Source organism: Nothobranchius furzeri, chromosome 10, assembly GCF_043380555.1.
Source record: "Nothobranchius furzeri strain GRZ-AD chromosome 10, NfurGRZ-RIMD1, whole genome shotgun sequence".
Lineage (NCBI taxonomy): Eukaryota > Metazoa > Chordata > Actinopteri > Cyprinodontiformes > Nothobranchiidae > Nothobranchius > Nothobranchius furzeri.
In genome coordinates, this window is record NC_091750.1 from 47,902,633 (window position 1) to 47,922,127 (window position 19,495).

Consider the following 19,495-nt stretch of genomic DNA (forward strand, 5'->3'; position numbering starts at 1 on the left):
GCCCAAAATGATCTCCTAACACCGGATTTTCTGCTTCCTGATCAGGTGTCGTGTGACGTATGCGGGTGAAGATCGGCTTCAGAGCTGAGATGTTTGTTCTCTCGGCGCGGAGGCTCGTTCCGAAGCCTAAACAGTAAAAAAATGCAAATGACGACCCCGACCCGAGCGGAGCAGAGGCAGTGACCGACGCAGCACGAGCTGTTTTCAGCTCTGTCTTGTCAAATGCACCACGTACGTTACAAAAAAAGTAACTTTAAATATACCGAGCTGAAGAAAACCTATGGAGTACTGAAGAAAAGTGAGCAACAGTGAAGCAAGCACAGAGGGATCAGTTACTGTCTTGTGTGTGTGCGTGGATGGGCCGGAGTGAGCTCCCGGCTGCAGAGTTTTGTGTGTAGGGAGGGGTGGATGCTCTATGTGACTGACCAATCACAGAGCGTGAAGACAGTCAGTTGCCCAATGAAGATTTTCCTTCAGCACGATTACAGATATTTACGAGTTTTTCCTCGTTTCATGCTCGTATTCGTCAAAAATGCTAAATTTCTGGAAATATCCATCAAAATATTGTTGAAAATGAATGAAATGAAGCAGAGTTGTTGAAAAATAGTGGCGGCTTTGTAACATATAACTATAAAAATCAAGTCTAAAATACATGGAGCGGGTCTAAGTCTCTGGGTGACGCCATATTAGATGTCATGTTTCCTTCTACGGAAGCCCATGAGGACAAAATGCATTTACTCATTTGTAACAAACAGTTACAAAACTTTTGTCATTCTTAAATGTTTTGTTTTACACATTTACCTCCTCACTTATTGTCAGTGATGAAAGGGAGTCTGATGTGCTCGTAATTTTGCTAAAGTTTGCCCTCCCCAGGGCTTTTTGACCCTGATGTTGGTACGGTCTTACTCCAACACAAAATTACTGCTTGATTGCAATGATTTAGGTATCTACTGCCCCCTATCACCAGGAAAAATACACCCTGTCACTTTAATGTCTTAATATAACATGTCAACAGCATTTTGAATAAATAAGATTTGTTATAAACTGATTGGAATTCTTTCCTGGTTTTATCACACACCAGATATTTTTGGACGGATGTCTCTATTGTTTTTCTTCTCTCCTCTTTAATTCTGCCCAAATACCATCTGTTAAAAACAGAGTAGCCTGGGATTAAACAAATGTGCCCTGAGCTTAGTCTTTAAACCTCGGACCTGCAGGCTTACGCCGCTGCAGTCTGGACTCGTGTTCTCAGTTTAGATTTTATTATATATAAAAAAATAAACACGGCCAATAAAATTCACAGTTTTTCTTTTTAATATCATTTTGCCTTTTATCAAAAGAAAAAAGTTGACGTTGTCTACATCACAGACAAGAATCATCAATAGTTTGTTTTAATCCATTTCTCCATGAACAGAACAAACCCCTTACCCCACAGCCCCGCCCACCCGGCCCCTCCCTCCTGAAGCAAACTTTATTTATACACAGTAAACTTTACATCCCTTTAGATCCTGTTCATCTTACATCATTATCAAAGTAGTCTCCTTTCCTTTAAAATACATCTGCTGCCCTCCCGTTGCAATTACAGCTGCGATCCTGATTGTACGTACAGTATCGTTTCCCACACTTAGAGTCTGTTGAGCACTTTAAACCGTGTGCTGCTGCTATAAAATATTCAGAAGGCGCTCGCGTCTGCTTCACACCCAAAGTAAATACTCAGCAGAGTCCTGATGACCAGAAGATGAGAGGCTTTTTGTATCAAATCTGGATGGGATGGTATTAAAACATTTTGGTATTAAAGTTCTGTACATGTCTGTGTTTGTTTTTTGTTTTCACGCGGGCGCTCTTCCTGCACCAACCTCCGAGGGGTTTTACTGACACACCAACTGTTGCGTCTGAACGGAACCGAGATTATGAGGTACAGTCAGAGAGTCTCACTAATCCCTAATTAAAAGAGTTGCACTGTGGTAATAACAAAGAGATTATAAAAGATCACCTCAACAAAACATGGAGCTAATTGATGTTTTTGAGATTGTCAATAGTTAGCATAAAGAGGAGCGTGCACGGGTAAGATTTGTTTAATACATATTCATCCTTAATAAATATGTGGAAAAGCAGATCATTTTTTTTTAAATATTTCGTTTAGTGATCAAGATGCAGGATCACAGGCCTCAAATATAAAAGGTCAAACTTTTGGCACCAAATAGAAAAACAAGGTCATTTTTAATATCTTTTGACTAGACTTAAAAAAGTCTAGTTAGTCTGGTTCATTCACAGAAACAACTCTCTTAAACTAAAACTTAATACTATAATGTATAATCGCGTGAAAGCACGCATAATAAATCTAAATGTGGGAAAAGCTACTAGTGTCTGAAATACATCAAGAAAGCCTCCTTGGTTTTTACCCTGTACACAAAAGCCAGAGCCCTGCATGCAAACGTCTCGCTCTGACATTGCATCCACAAATACAGTAACATATTTACCTTTATATGCATCTGCAGCCCAAAAAATGTTCATAATCAATGTATAGCTTCAGCAATGTCAACAAAACCTCAGAGGCTCTGGCAACAGTCAAAACACAATTTCATTTTACTGGGAAAACAAAAAAGACTTTTGAATTTGATTTCAAATCTATGACATTTTGGTTAAGTAAAAATTAGTTTTAGGTTTCAGTCTTTCGTCTTTTCATAAACTTTATCCTTTTTGTTGCAGAATGTTAGAAATAAACAAAAAACAACAAAAAAAGAAGCGGTAATAAATGAGAGAAAACTGACATGTTCATGTGTTTCAGGAGCAGAATTAATATCTGATCATCACACAAACGTTCACACATCAGATCAGCTGTTGGGTTTAAATTGTTCTCAAACCAAACGTCAACTCAAACACTGAGTTCTTTTATTTACAGGGCTTTTAAAAACACGGAAAGTTAAAATAGACGTCATATAAACAGGATCAGACATTAAAATCTACACACACTGGAGAATTATACAAGTTTATTATCTGAATCATTTAAATTGTTGCATCTGTCAGAGGTTTCCCCGTCAGACACGATCAACAAGGAGTTTTGGTAGTTAAGGACATGAGGGTTGGACGTGGGCCAATCACAGGGCAAGAAACTTTTTTTTTCTTTTTTCTCAACAAAACCAAGCAAAAGTGTGTGTGTGTGTGTGTGTGTGCGTGCGTGCGTGTGTGTGTGTGTGTGTGTGTGTGTGTGTGTGTGTGTGTGTGTGTGTGTGTGTGTGTGTGTGTTAAGCATCAGGCACTGAAAAAAAAAGTTGAACGTTCATATTTGGGACAAGGCAGTCTGATCTCCAGTGAGTGGCAGCAATGTGAAGTTTCTGCTCTGTCACAGATTCTTACTCAGAAAAAACACACTTTTTGTATTTTGACCCCATTTTCACAACCTAGTTTCAGATCAACTGTGTCAACACAGCTACAATCAAAAATGAGGCACTTTATAAAAGAGAATATAGATATCTAGGCTATATAGTATTAATCATGATATACTGTTTATTTTATATACTGTTGTAATGTGTCACTTTATATTAAAACTGTTACGTGATTGAGGAAACTAACCACAGTATGTACTATAGTTTCTGTCCTACTAGCATGTACTATAGTAGATACTATAGTGGAATATACAGCTGGAGTAGAAAAGTCCGGATGTCTAAAAAATGAAGCTTTTACACCTTCTCTAATACTTTTGTGTTACTTATCTGTTTGAAACCGCTCTAGGATTTTCAAAATGCTCTCCTGTTTCCACGCTACACGATGTTCTGCTCTGTGTCGTTTCCCAGCATGCCCGGCGATGTGACTCAGACATCATGTAATTGATTTGACAGTCTTGTGTCAGACTCATCTGATATACGGCTATTAAGTGGGATCTGGGGGCGAAGAGTGGGAGAAAATTACAGCACTCTATTCGATCGATGTCATAGACCTGCTGCATGAGCTCAATCTGCTCCTGTAGGACCACATCTAATTCTCAGATTTTTGCTTAAATTAAAAAAAGGGGGAATCAAACGGGTTATGATCAGATGAGTTGCAGGTTTTAATCTGGAGCACGTCTAGAGACGTATCTGAGTGCAAATATTATGACTTGTGCACGGGGGTGTTAAGGACGGCTGCATTCCATTTAGAAGGAGTTCTGCTTTCTAAAGGTTTTACAGCTGCAAGAGTGGTATGCAGCCCCTGGCTTTCCCTAATCTTGCAAGTCGAATGTTCTTTAATCAGGTTGTTTTATGGGTTTATGAAAAAGCTCAGTTTGAAACATGTCCACTTTTTTTTTACTGTGGTTATAAAGGAAATCTATTCATTTTTTAGACTTCCTGCGCAATTTTTTTAAAATAAAGTGAGTAAAATGGCAATTTAATAAAAGTTGCAGCTTCTACACAACTTTTACTGTTGCATTGTGGCTAACTGAGACTCACGTTCTTTCTGTAAATTATCTGCAGTTTCTCATGTAAGAAAATGTGGAGTTAGGCTTTCAAGAGTCTTAATTTTCCTATAATTAGATCCACATCACGAATCAGATATTGAAAACTGATAGTATTTGAGCTAAAACACATTAAATGCAGTTAACTGTTAAATGTGATTCCTACTTTACTCATCTGGATAATGTGATTTCCCTGCCAAGTCCAGAATGCTAGTTTTTGTAATAACAATTAACAATCTGAAGTACTTCGGTAACACAAAAACAGTAGTTAGGAAGTATAAAGGCTTTTCTTTAAAGCAACGACATATATATGATAATTCAAACATATTTACAGTAAGAGTGTGTCTGATGATTCCTGTTGGTTCGAGTCAAAATGACACCTGATGATCGTTTAACTTCTGCGTACACACCAGGATGAGACGTAAAAGGCGACAGCAGAATGAAAACACCAATTAACACTCCAGGTTTAGCTGAGACTGTGTCAACATAGCAGCTGCCTTGGTTTTGTTTTTATGTTAACATTAAGTCACCATACTGATCATACTGGCTCACTCGCAGGATAAATAAAGATTCACAGATGAATTTTGCGTTGTTCCCTGAAAGTCTCGTCAACACCCGTGATCTCAGTCCTCATCTGTACAAGTTAAACCAAAATCACATCTCATTTTATACCAACAAGGTCAACGAGTGTGTGTGTGTGTGTGTGTGTGTGTGTGTGTGTGTGTGTGTGTGTGTGTGTGTGTGTGTGTTTGGCACACGTTTGGTTGACAGAAAACAGCAGACGGATGGAGATGAGGCTTTCCAGGGTCTGTGTTGTGGCAGCAGATCAGGCTGCCCGCCGTCCCGTCGCGGGTCAAGCCGTCTCCCAGTCGTCACATACGTCCAGAACAAAGATGGAGATCAACAGTCTGGAATCCAAAATTAGGGAAGAGATTTAATTTATATAAATGGCACAAACTTCCTTCTACAACAACATCCATCTATTCATCCATTCTCTTCCGCTTATCTAAGGTCGGGTCGCGGGGGCAGCAGGCTAAGCAGAGAGGCCCAGACTTCCTTCTCCCCAGCCACTTGGGCCAGCTCCTCCTGGGGGAATCCCAAGGCGTTCCCTGGCCAGCCGAGAGACATTGCCCCTCCAACGTGTCCTGGGTCTTCCCTTGGGTCTCCTCCCAGTTGGATGTGCCCAAAAAACCTCACCAGGGAGGCATCCTATGGATGCTAGAGCTACCTCAACTGGTTCCTCTTGATGTGGAGGAGCAGAGGTTCTACTCCGAGCCCCTCCCAAACCACTGAGCATCTCACCCTATCTCTAAGAGATTGACACCCTGTGGAGAAAACTCATTTTGGCCACTTGTATCCGCGATCTCATTCTTTTGGTGACTACCCAAAGCTTGTGTTCATAGTTGAAGGTAGGAATGTAGATCAAGAGCTTTACCTTCCAGCTCAGCTCTCTTCACCACGGCAGACCAGTACAACGCCCGCATCACTGCAGATGCAGCGCCAATCCACCTATCGATCTCACTCTTTCCCTCACTTGTGACCCTGAGATACTTAAACTCCTCTACTTGAGGCAGGACCTCGTCCCTCACCTGGAGAAGGCATTCTACAACAACATATGAAGCTAAAATGTCTTCTCCAGCACATCTGATGCCAATCTCTCCACACAGGAGGATAAAACGGCAGTTTGCCTCAGCATATTGCTTTCGTTTAATCTGGAGTTTCCGCTGGCAGCTTAGGTAAATATCACGTGGAGCGTGATATCTTTGTGCTAAGATTTTCTGATTGGTCTCATGGCCGTTGTTGCAGATGTCAACATGACGTATCTGTTGCTTTATCACCTCCAGAGACTGTTTCTTCTCTTCATGAGCCTCCTTGACAACACAGAGTTCTCCGCCGATCTACTTCTAATCGTGTCAGCACAATAAAACGGCAGGACGTTTAGGATTTCAGATTTCATACACTGAGCTCAGTTATTAGAAGATGTTTGCAGGTTGTAAAACAAAGGCAAGAAGCTTTTGCACAGGTAAAACACAGTCAATCATTAAATGCAGCATGAATAAAGGATCTTGCTTTATTGGCTATGAACGCTACTTAAATATTAGGCTATTGAGCACCATTAGAAACATCGATTCAGCAAATGTTTCTGCTGTCAATAAAATAGATTCTTCTGCCTGATATTTACTTGTATCTATTCTAACACCGTTTATTTACATGCAAATTGTTTTTAGCATCAACCTCACATAAAACATTAGCATTAACCATTTAATATCTGTCGTCTGTACAGTCTGAGGGAAACCTCAAAGCCGCCATGAGAAATCCTGCAGCCAGCAGACCGCCCACATAGAAACATAAACACCTGGCCCGTGTTACCGTCCCTTATGCCTCCATTCATGTGAAATGGCTCATTACCAGCAGACAAATCAATCGGCTCTGCTCTCTGAACACCCACTTATGATATTAAGAGACTCTACAGATGGCCTACAGACAGGAAGCTCGGCGCTGCCCACCAGCTTGAGGCCACATCAGTACACGATGAAAAGATAAGTGACTAAGAGCCAGACAGGCGTTTGTGTCTCAGTACCATTTACATTATGCTGAAGTTTGCATCCAGTTTCATGAAAATGACGAGAACTTACACAATTAGTCCTTTCAACACATGTTTGTGTATTTTAATCACTCATGGTGGTTTTAAATGGCAGTAAAGCAATATGTGTTTCTTTTGACTGTCCAATTTGGAGTTTATTATTTAATCAGGTTTTGATCAATTCATCCAATACATCCGATTGAACAGTCTGCCTTTATTAGTCAATTGATTATCAAGTAAATGTGAATAGAAACATGTGCTATTGTAAATATAAAGGGAAATGATCATTCAGTGTCTTTTTGCTCCTTTATGCTCATGAAATTTACTGTAATCATGAATCAAAACTCAAATTCACTGTTGTTTTTCCTTAAAGGTGTGGATAACTCTTTTAATAAATACATTTGCAGTGGTCTCTAGAAGAAATGAATGCCTTGCAGGCAGAACTCAGGGCCCAAAAAAAGCCCACAAACCCCTGGGTGTTTCTCAATGTCAAGGAACCTTGCCTTGATGTCTTGGTCCCGCCCCGGTTGCCTAGGAGATACGTCATCAGGAGCCGCCAAGACGTGTTCCAATGTTCATGTTCTACCGAGGCGTGTGTTCTCCGTTTGTTAGCCGTTTAGCTAGCTGAGGGAGGATACACGGGAGGTGTCTTGTAGCCTAGCCTTGGTCAAAAATTACCCAAAATACACCGCGGTATTTTCAAAAGGATGGCGGATCAGAAGCTGGCAGCTACTTCAAGGGCAATTTTCAAGTTTAAAAGTAAGCCAACTAATTTAAAATGTTTTTTTAGATCCAACGAAGTTATGTATTGTTGGTTAGTTGCTTAGCAAGTGCAGCTTCGGTGGCTAGCGGGTAGTAACTAGGGCCCGACTGATATATCGGCCGATATTGGGGTCATTAACAGTATCGGCTATCGGCCAAAAAGACGGCCGATATGGCCGATATTGCGCTACCTATCCTGCAGATGGCGCCAGCTTTATGAACTCATGTTGTGTGGCTCCACTCCTTTGAACTTTGAACACAAATTATTGTTTTGGAACATTTTTTTATTTATTCTTATTTATGTTTCTTATGTGCAATTATTTCCTGTCCAGGGTGAATAAGTTAACCAAGTTAACTTCCACAAAGTGTTACTTTGTTACAAAGCACAAGTGTTACGTTTTATTTATTGCTGCATTTTTATTATTTTAATATCCTTATAGGGATCTTCTGTCCCTAAATGTGTGTGTGTTGTTAGATTTCCCAGAGTTAGCAAAGTCAGAAAAAACATTTTGTAACCAGTTGTTTTAGCATAAAGCAACGGAAGGGAAGGCTTACATTCACCTATATTAAAAAACACTATAATGTATGTGAATTCACTTACATTGTTTTATGCTAAACTAAGAAAACCAACTGCTGCCAGATCACATTGGGCTGGTCATAAAATGCTTTTTCTGACTTGTCTAACTCTGGGGAATCTTAACAAGACACACTTTTACTGAGTGGTGGAATATTCCTTTAAGTTAAAATGTATTTGTGGAAATCACAGATTACAAGAAAACACTTGAATGTTAGATTGATGCTGTGACTGAGTTTGTGTGTTCTGTTGTTTTTGAGATCTGCTAAAAAAAATCTTATTTGCATTACTTGTTTATGTTGTTTATGTGCTTAGCAGACGCTTTTACCCAAAGCGACTTACAATTTTTATTTATTTATTTATTTATTTTAACCTATAGGGCATGTTGTGATCTGTGGGGGAAACCGGAGTACCCGGAGAAAACCCACGCATGCATGGGGAGAACACGCAACTCCACGCAGAAAGGCGAGTTATGATCCTGCGACCTTCGTGCTGCGAGGCAACAGTGCTAACCACTGCGCCACCATGCAGCCCGTGTGGAACCCCATGTGAGTTATTGAGACAGTTCTTTGGTGTGTAATAGAGAAATAAGTTTGCATCAAAAAGGCAGAGAATGAAGGGTTTAAGCTCAAGAAAAATTTTATTTCTTTTTTTGTGAGGGAGATTTAACGGCCATTATATCGGCTATCGGCTTTTGTTAAAAGTTTTATATCGGTATCGTCCCAAAAAAAGCATATCAGCCAGGCCCTAGTAGTAACTCACTTATATATTTCATTTAACAAATATATACACAATTTAAAAAGTTAAAGCCTCATTAAATATTGATATTGAAACTAATACTTATAAAATATAACGTTGTCTCCAGTGTCACATGACGTTAGGTGACCGCCGTGGAAGCCGTGGTCACGCGATGCATGTCTCTTCCATTTAACCGTTTTCTTTGACCAAGGAAGGACCGTGTCCTCGTAAGCAAGGCGCCTGGTCTCGCAAGACATCGCCTCCCAAGGCCAGGCGCCTTGACATTGAGAAACACCCCCTGTCTCATCAGGCCAAGTCTGCAACATCAAATATGAGCTTCAGGCAACAGAATTTGAAGTCTTATTTCCTGATGTTTAGACGTCTTGCCCTGGATTGGATAAATGCAGTGCGACTCTACCACTGACTTGCAACATGGATGTTTTATATCCACAAGTAACACAAGCCTGGAGGAGCTTCTGCCATGGCGGGAAGATGCTAATGCTAATGCTAATTCACAGTGTGATGTAGATCTGTGAGAATTTTCAAATCCTAGAGTTTCAGAAGCTAATGCAGGAGACAGGTGTAGGAGACTGTTTTAATGTTCAGCCTGCATGTAAAACTCAGTGATGGATTATAATCAGTTTTTCCACACCTTTAAACGAAACCTGGTTCTTACAAATAATATTTAATGATATTTATTTTTGCACAGACCAGTTTTCCTTTTAGCTGATGGATCAGAACTGACTGAAGAGAAGGAGTACAGACAGTAAAACTTCTACCTCCACTCAAATTTAAATGTTTATGTCAATAAATGTCTATGGAATACTTCAAAGCTAGATGTTATAATCATTAATCCATCAGTACAAACTATCTTTAAAGACCCGCTGCACTCACCTTGACCATCCTTTCGACTGTTCTGGGTCGTTCTGAGTTCCTCTGACTTGTAGAAATCAATACTGGCGTAAGTGTTGGGGCCAGAGCCAGCACTGCTACCCAAAGCGCTCCCCCCGATGCTGTAGATGGGAGAGGTGCGCTCTGCTCCAGCTTGAGGACCCTCCTTCATGGCTAAATCAAGGTCTATGTAGTTAAGGCCTTGTTCAGTGGATGAGGTGGAGGCTTGGGGTGGAGGTGTGGCAGGCAAACCAGCAGCCTGCCCGTTCTCCCACAGTGAGCAGTCCAAACCCTGCCGATGACTTGCCGCCTGGCTGCCCTCTGTGAACAGGGAGGTAGAAGAAGATGCGTATATTGGTAAAGATGGCGGTGAGTTAAATGTCTCAGAATGGTGGCTCAAGTGTCCCTGCTGGTCAGTCCGGATCAATCTGTTGCTCCTGTCGGGAGACTGGAACGATTTGACCAGAGAGGAACCCAAACTCGTCTCCTGCTCTTTGGGTAAGGGTTGACCAGAGTGGATGGCAGGTCTTGCTGAAATGCTGGGATCTGAACCTTTGCTGTCAGTAAATGCTGGGGGGGCATCTGTTGGCATCTTTGTTTTTGTTCTGTGGCCTGCGCTACACTCCGCTGCCAGTGGAGAAGACGTGCTGTGTTCATGTCGGGCCTTGGAGGAAGCAGCCGGCGGGCCCTGTAGGGTGTTGAATGTGGATCTGACATGAGTCAGGGTTGTTGAGGATTTCCCTAGATCCATGTTGACGTACTCGGTAGAGGTGGACAGCGGTGCAGAAAAGCTGCGGGGAAGGTTGGCAGGATTATCATGGCGGAGGAGTGGTTGATTCAAGGGCCGTAGAGTTCCATGGATTACCGGCTGTCCACGCGGAGACCCTGCACATCGTCCCTCATCGTAGTTATCGTCATCCTTAAAGACAATACTTACATATTCATCAACACTCTGAGAAACTGATGGTGGCAGGTTCTCCTTCACCCTTGGTAAGGTATTAGCTTTAGTGATGTCTGAAGACACACTCAGAGGGCGACCCCTCCTGTGTTGCTTGGGGCTCTTGCTACTTGAGCCACGTTTTTGGTTATGACGTCCCTCTTTTGTGCATGTTCCTGCACTCCTGTATTCTGCTCCAGTTCTTAACAAACTTAACCCCCTCCCTGCTGATGATGACTTGTCTTCGAGGCTTTCACTGCTGGCGGAGCTGGAGGAAAAAGAAGAAGAAGACATGGAGAGTTGGCAGCCTCCTGCAGAACCCACTGCAATTTTGTTTCTCTTGCTGCACCCCTGTCTTCCTCCCCTTCCAGCAACTTCGTGTCCATTGCTGTCTTTTTTCTCCTCTCCTTTATTTAAGTCTTCCTCAAAGCGAGAATAGAGGGTGTGCTGATAAGCTCGTGGCAAGGAGAAGTATGAATTGAACATTTTCGGTTGCAGCTGATGCTGCTCGGGGTGGGAAGGTGGCGTGCTGCAGGCAGAGCGGCTGCTAACAGGTGAGATGTTCATGTAGTCGCTGACAGCCCGGCTCTCCATGCTGGCCCTGCTCTCCCACATGCCCAGTCCGTGCAGGTCTGTGGAACTACTGCTGTTGGGAGACATGACCATGTAACCCTCTGAGCTGGGGTGACGGATGTGCTGAGGAGGAGACACACTGCTGTTGGGGGTCATGGCCATATACTCGTCATCTGCCCCAGGTTTAGCTCTCGTATCGTACATACCTATCGACAGAGAGAGCGAAACGGGAGGCGATGTGACTCCTGGCAACATTGACATGTAACCACTATCCAGAGCTCCTCCTGAGTCCACCTCTTTTCTGCTTTTCTCGGCCCTCTTCCTAGATTTTCCCGCCACATCAAGCTGCCCACCTCTTATAGCTAAATTCCCTGAGCCATGGTGTAAGTCAGCTCTTCCTCTGTTGGCACTCTGTGACATAATGGCGTATTCTTCATCATCTTCATCATCTTCATCTTTTCTGTGTGGGGTTAGTCTTTCCTGGGCAGCCAAAGGAAGGGAAGCTCTTTTACTTAGTAGCCTGCGTTCCGCTTCTGATTCCCGACTAGATGAACGCCGCAGGATCCGCCTCCCTTTGGGGTGATGATGGGAACCAAACACACCCTCTCGCTGCCCCATCACAATATAGCTGGAGGAGCCCTCTCCATGTGCATGATGTCCAGACATACTAGGTATGAGCAGAGAGTGTTCACCAGGACTGGAACCATATTCGTCTGAGGATCCATAGTCACTCGGTGAACCTGAAACAGAAACTCTTTGAGAGACACGCGCATAGGAGCAAATTGACATGCTTCCAACAACTGCCCCCACTAGGCCACACTCTGAACCGTGACCAGAGCTGGAGGACAGACTAGGTGCAGGAGATGGAGCAGGGTTAGGCGTGTAGCGGGCAAGGCTTAGGGTAATCTTAGCGGGGGTTGGAGCCCTAGTAGGCTTAGGTCTCAGCGTTGGTGTAGTTGAGCAGGACCCATTTAGACTTGGACTGGAACTGGCCCATGTCCCTCTGGCGCTTGCTCCTCCTTCTTCTGACCTGGCTCCAATGCTTGCTGTTCTCGCCCTTGGAAACCCGTGACGGGATGTAGGAGATGTGCTGGTGCTGCTGCCTCCTGTTCCAGGGGTCTCAGTCCTTGCACGTCGGGAGAAGCCAATCTGGCTCGGTGGAAGATTTGGGTGATGGCGTCGACTCGGGACACTGATAGGATTCGAAGCAGTACCACCTCCACATGATGTCCCCACAGACTGGGACTTGCTACGCTGTCGGAATTCCTCACTTAAGGCCTTCATGGCCTCGAGCAGAGTTTCATGCATGTTTTGAGCTACCACCGAGTCATCCACTTGCATCCAAAACTCTCCAGGACCTGTGATTGCTGAGCGTCCAACCTCAATGAAGAAAAAGTTCTCTGAATGGCCACACCTTCGAACGTTCATCAGCTGCAACACTACAGCGGCCACGTCAGAGTTCAGTTTGACAAAGTTGACTGTTTTATCTGTTAGACACAGCCGGTAGATGCCCACCAAGTTCCTGGCATGTCCAAGACCTTTAGGCCAAACCTTGACTTGCCACACCTCTTTAAAGGTTGGAATAGGAGATGGAGAGCTACACTCTCCGCTACTGCCATAGTCCTCGGGGGTTTTACCTAGAAAAACAAAAAACAAAAGATTTTTTACGTTAAACATTGTGCTAAATTTTGTTTTGTGGAAAAGTAATTGCCCGCTTTAGTAAAACATTAATTAACTGTTATCAACCACATTCTATAAAAAGCTGAGGCCAGTTGCACCAGCCACACCCAGGTCTAATTGCTACCAGAGAAATCACATCAGTAGAGCCTGCCCAACAAAATTAAATAGGCTAAAAGATCTCAAAAAGCAAAATAAATAAATAATATCCTATCCTGTATTAATCAAGAACAACACCCCCATCCCACCCACCCAAAATAAATAAATTAAACCAGAACACCCAAAGCACTGCAAGCCTCACTTATTTGTTAAGGTCAGAGTTCATGATTGAACAGCAAGAAAGATGTGAGGCCAAAAATGGACCATAAGGAACTTCCACGGTCTATTCTGATGCCCAAAGAAAACATACAACCCCATTTCACATTCACCCAAAACCATCCTGATGATCCATATTTGAGATGTTTTTGTCTAAAAACTGAGGAGATACTAACTAACTTTGTTTGTTTTTGTTTTCCTGTTCTGTCTGGAGACAAACTAACTCTAAACATCATACCAACAGTGAAGCATGGTGGTGGTGGTGTGACGGTCTGGGGTTCTTTAGCAATATTAGATTAGCATTCACAGTTGTTGCCTCCATCTGATTTATGGCCATTTAGTAAGTTTAGGGATCAATAACTTTTTAGGGTTGTTTGAATGTATTCTTTCTTTAATTAATACATTCTTCATCTGATAATTGTATTTTGTATTCAGCAGGTAATCTTTGACATTATAATTAGGTTGATGTCATAAAACATTTAACTGTGAGAAAAAAATACAGTTCAAATACAAAGCTGCTGATGTTTTCAGTTTTTTAAACGATGTTGCAGAAAACAACATATTCTATGACACATTGTGCTTCGAGCTGTTTCTAGACTTGTTTATTTCACAAACGGATGTAGAATTAAACTAAAATGCGGAAAGCCTTTGATTGCGTCTGTCTCGGCTGGAAACCTCAAGAAAATGTGGTCTGCACTCTAATGCGTATCTGGTCAGGGTTCCACAACAACAAACACATCAGCGCTGGGCAAGCCCATCAGTCTCAACCAAGATGCAAAAAATAAATAAATAATAAATAAAAAAGGAGGGAGGGGAGGGGTGGCGGGGCTCTGCTCTGCTCTGCTCCATAGGGATACCAGCGTAAACACGAGGATAACCAACAGAAACATAATATCCAGGGAGAACGCACTGACGATGGCATCTCCTCCCCACTAGTACGAATGTAGGTTAGGCGAACGGCAGTCAGAGCTGTGCAGAAAAACAAAAACACACAGGCTGCAGCGGAGTGCACCGCGATAGGCTACTACTATATGATGCATCCCTTGGATGGTTGCTATATGCCCACTGCGCCATGCAAAAACACACCGTCGTGTGATTTCGGGCTGCTTTTCACTCAGAACAGGCGATAATCTGTTCCATGTTCACATGCACGATCCATTTAACGCACCGGTTTCCATTTACGGACATAAGAATAAAACAAATGTGCGGGTTTGGCTGTAATAAAACGCAGAGCTGATTGGATCTGTGCTGCACAAACAGCACATGCCGCCCATAGCGTGATGGTCTACCCCGCATGCACCTGCCCCCCTCCGCCTAAAAACTGCCCAAAAGGCTCCACTTAGACTGTTAAATAAAAAGAACGGGATTCAGCACTAACAATTAAATAAGATAAATCTTAAGTATATATTCTAGTGACACCAGCAGACGGAATCAGAAAAGGGCGAGCCAAACACATGAAGCCCAACAGCCTTCAGGGCAGGACAGGCCTGATGCAGGAATAAAAATCACACCCCTCTCCTCGGGTCTTACAGTTGTCCTGGAGGTCCAGCATCGCCTGGTACCACTCGTTCTGGACCTCCTCGCTGTCCGCAGCGATGGCAAAGCTCTCGCTGCGGGTGTAAAGGACGATCATGTGCTTGTTCTTGGAATCCGCCCGCTTGTTGATGTTGAAGCACGTCTCCAGGTTCAGGACCTTCTTGGGCACAGGTGATTTACTGCGGAATTTCTTCTCGTTCTCGTAGTACTCGAGCCGAGCGGGACCGTGCTCAGAGGCCGTCCTCAGCACGAAGAATCGCCGGTGCATCGATTTATGCTTGCGGAGGTAGCCGCTCTTCTGGACGTCCTCGTAGTTCTGCGGCTCGGCTGCCTGGTGCTCCATGACCGTGGAAGAGGAATGAAGACTAAAACTGGCGGAAGGCGGAAAGAAATCTCAGGGAAAGAACTCGAGTCTGTGGGTTCTCCTCGTGTATCCTCTGCAGCTATCCATCGTCCTCCCCGTGTGAGTCCACACACCGAAGCATCAAGCATGTGTGTGAGAGATCAGGACGGCGAGATGAGCCGAACCATGTTGTGGTTCTGGTTCCATAATGTGGACCCAGCAGCTGCGGGGTGCATGGGGTGGAGGAGGATCCGTGCACCGAGCGTGTACGGCGACCACGGGTCCCGCAGCCCAGCCCAGTCCTCCGGACCAAGCAGCTCAGATTCTCGAGGACGTCTCCTCCACCTGTCTGAGGGTGCCCACAGCCCGTGGATACCCTCCGCTGTCAAGTCAGACGGGATGGAAACTCAATATCCTGTGTAACCTTTCAAAATAAAAGCAATCATGAAAAATACTCTTTAAACTGGTGCGTAAGACAGGATCTCCCCTTTCTTTAGATGAATAAAATATAGCATTTAACATTTCTATAACATAAAAATTGATTTTATTAAGCCTTCTGAGTGTCCACACAGGAAAACAGCACCTGCTTTGACGGAGATTATTTATTTATTTAATTTATTTGTTTGTCTCTTTGTTTATTTATTTGTATAATTTAGAGAATTTGCTATGATAACATTTATTTTGCTCCCCCCTCCCTTTATTTTCAAATAACAGACAAAATTGCACAATGACTGATGTAATTACATGAACTGAATTTTCGTTATGATGATCATTTCCACTGACTTTGCACAGTTCTCCTGGTTAGACTGATTCGTGATATAAATAAAACAAGAAACTATATATTGTATCATTCAGCAATGGTCAGTTTAGGTACAGTCTGACCTTTCAACATCTATGTTTATGTTGTTTATGTTTATGTATTTAGCAGACACTCTTGTCCAAAGCGACTTACAAGTCTATTCAACATCTGGTCAGAAAGGAGACACAACACTGCATGTGTTCCCTTTAAATGAGCCTGCCTTCATACCAGCTGGGACTCACAGACTCTGCAATGTCTAATAGATAAACAATAACTTTCTTTCCCAAGGTCCCATCTGGCTGTCTCCACAGAAGGAAGAACTCCAGCTCGAATCAATTGCTAAATTCAAGAATGATTTCCTACATCAATATGAACTTCTTCCATGATTTATAATCTAGTTTATTATTAAATGAACATTTGTTTATTACTACTTATAATAATTATAGTATAATAAAATGCTTCATTAATCTGTGCTCACTGAATGGATGGTATGTTATGTTTGTCTGCTAGAACCTATGTGTTCAACATGTTTATACGATGAGGTCCTCACACCTGCACTCACACAATAACAAGTACGGTTAAGTTAAACTCCAACACATAACTTGCCCTTTTAACCAGTCAGAAAATCCGGTATCAAAGAAGGTGTGTTTCTGAGTTGTCTAGGTAACATCTCCCAAGCTGTCAGCCTTTGATTGGCTGTGCAAGTCATAACATCAAAACCTTAAAACTGGATCATCCTGAGTGATTCGACAGTTCTAGAGATTCGCTCAGGCCGGCCATCTGTAGCAAAACCTCTTTAACCATCAAAGATTTTGACACGTCATCAAAACCTTTTTGCACCTGCAAAGCTGATGAGCAAACAGTTCCTGCAGAAACAAAGCTGATATTGTCAGACTCCTTAAGAGTCCGCCAGACGCACGGTTCCATCCAGCTGTTGTGACCTGAGACATCTCTGGACTGAAGAGTCGGTACCACGGTATTCTACAGTCCTCCGGTGCCAGAGGTCAGCCAACCCCTGCAACTTTCAGATCCACCAAGAGGGTCTCTCCAGAACGGTCAAAGTAGACATGACAGATTGCATCTGATGTTCTTCTGATGATAACAACTTTATAGCTTAGAGCAAACCAAATTCTTTTCACCAGAACTCAGCTTACTTTGATAAGGAAGCTCTGACTGACATCGTATTCACACATAGTTTCCTTCATCACGTTTAGTTACATCCACTCACAGTAAATGCTTAGTTAATTAATCATGTTTTAAATTGTTTGTAATGTGGCAGTGTGAGCATCCTGTCACAGTGTCCCGATTGATGATGCGCCCTGGCTACTTGGCCAAGAGGATGTCCCTTTGGCTGACTGGTTAGAGCGTATGACTCTCACCTGGGAGTCTGGGGATCAAATCCTGCCCGGGCCTTCATTTCTCCACCTTGCCACAGTAAAATAAACTCTTACTTTTATAAACCTGACTCTTTCTTGAAGTAACACGAAGTGTGGTTGATCACTGAAAAAGCAAAGAACCTAGATCTTCTGAATGAAATCCTAGAATCTTCTGATAATATAAAATAAAGACCTAGCAGGTTGATATTTTATATTTATATAGAATATTACTTCTTCCTGGTCATAACAAATTAAAATAATCGATTTGTCTGCGCTACAATATATAACGCAGAAATATACAGTAAAAATAGTTTGGGAATTGGTCTTTTGTTTATTTGTTAGTTTTGGGAAGCATATGCCTTCCATACTATATATATATATATATATATATATATATATATATATATATATATATATATATATATATATATATATATATATATATATACATACATACATATATATATATATATATATATATATATATATATATATGTTTTATTTCATTTATTCAAATTAAGTATGATTATTTAAAACATCTTAATCTCTTTTTCTTTTAGTTTCAGTCTTATAGTCTTATGGAGTAAAATGTTCTGACGGTAAATGTTTCCATGCTTTTATTGTTAAAGGTCAGTTTCCGGAAGTGTCCTGCCTATCTGTTATAAAAACAACTTAACTGCTTAACCTGGCATCTCCAAGCCGGTGTGTCAGTCAGAAAGCAGGAGGCTTCGCGGCTGCTGTTCAGCAGGGGAACTCTCATGATCTCGTGTTTATGATGGGAGCTTTTGTGGTGCAGAGTTTAGCATTTTTTAACCACAGAGACAAGAGGAGAACTGCTGGAGAACACATTGTTCCATCCTAGGCTGATCTGCAGCTACTAAACATCACAGTCTGTAGAGGTCAACCACAATGCAAATGAGCATGATGCACAGGGCTAAAAGATTATCAAGGTGACTAGAAAATAAAGCAGAAGTCAAATATAATAATTGCATAATGAATTTGAGGTGATTTTTCACTTTGATGCTTTATAGATTTACCTGCTGATCTTCAAACACACTAAATATAACAGAAGATCCAGCTGTGTGTTTGGAGCTTTAATATCTAATGAAAGATTGATTTCATTATGTGCAGACAGAATAAACAGCAGAATTGTATTCTAAATGTGTGTTGGCTGCATGGTGGTGCAGTGGAGCAGCATGGTGGTGCAGTTGTTAGCACTGTTGCAGCACGAAGGTTGCAGGTTTGAAACTCTGCTGTGGCCTTTCTGCGTGGAGTTGCGTGTTCTCCCCATGCATGCGTGGGTTTCCTCCCAGTACTCCGGTTTCCCCCACAGATCACAACATGCCTTATATGTTATAAATTGTAAGTCGCTTTGGATAAAAGTGTCTGCCAAATAAATAAGCATAAACATAAACGTGTCAAGGCGTTACAGTGAGGTTGAGGGTGTGACTGCATCATGCACATTTATAAAGAGATACTAGGCAGTTTTGGCTTGCTTTTAGCACCCCCTAGTGTTCCGTTAGTGAATCCAAAAGTGAAACTTATTTCCTCACTGGGCGTTCCTAATTTTAACACCTTAAAGTGACTGTGTGTATTTTCTCTGGTGATGGGGGCACTCCAAGCAAGCTATTATTGTGATATCTTTGTGTTTGAGTAAGACCTTATAAAAGAAGACCATTATGCCCGGAACACACCAGCTGCAAAAAGCCACAAAGCCACCTCCCATTTGGCCTCAAAAACGTGATATTGGAGTCTATGGAAAGGAATTGTCCAGTATATTTATGTCGATGGTTTCTCTGCAGGAGTGTGTGTGTGTCTTTGTTCATTTTCATCTCTCTAGTCTGTTTAGATGCACAAAAATTATCACATTTATCAATTGAGATGTTTTGTTTAGAAAATTTTCTTTATTTTGTTAGATTTACCGGCCTGCCTCTCCTGTTTTGGTTTGACTTCCTGCC

General features: G+C 42.3%; 1 protein-coding gene across 1 annotated transcript; it reads right to left on the reverse strand.

Moving 5' to 3' along the window:
- Positions 1-1,291: 1,291 nt before the first annotated feature.
- si:ch211-284e13.4 (insulin receptor substrate 1-B) lies at positions 1,292-16,361 on the reverse strand. Its single transcript, XM_015960921.3, has 3 exons — positions 15,014-16,361; positions 9,985-13,128; positions 1,292-5,340 (listed from the first exon to the last, which is right to left on the reverse strand). The coding sequence occupies exons 1-3, from the start codon at positions 15,360-15,362 to the stop codon at positions 5,333-5,335; spliced, it is 3,501 nt and encodes a 1,166-aa protein (XP_015816407.3). The 5' UTR covers positions 15,363-16,361; the 3' UTR covers positions 1,292-5,332.
- Between the last annotated feature and the right edge of the window lie 3,134 nt (positions 16,362-19,495).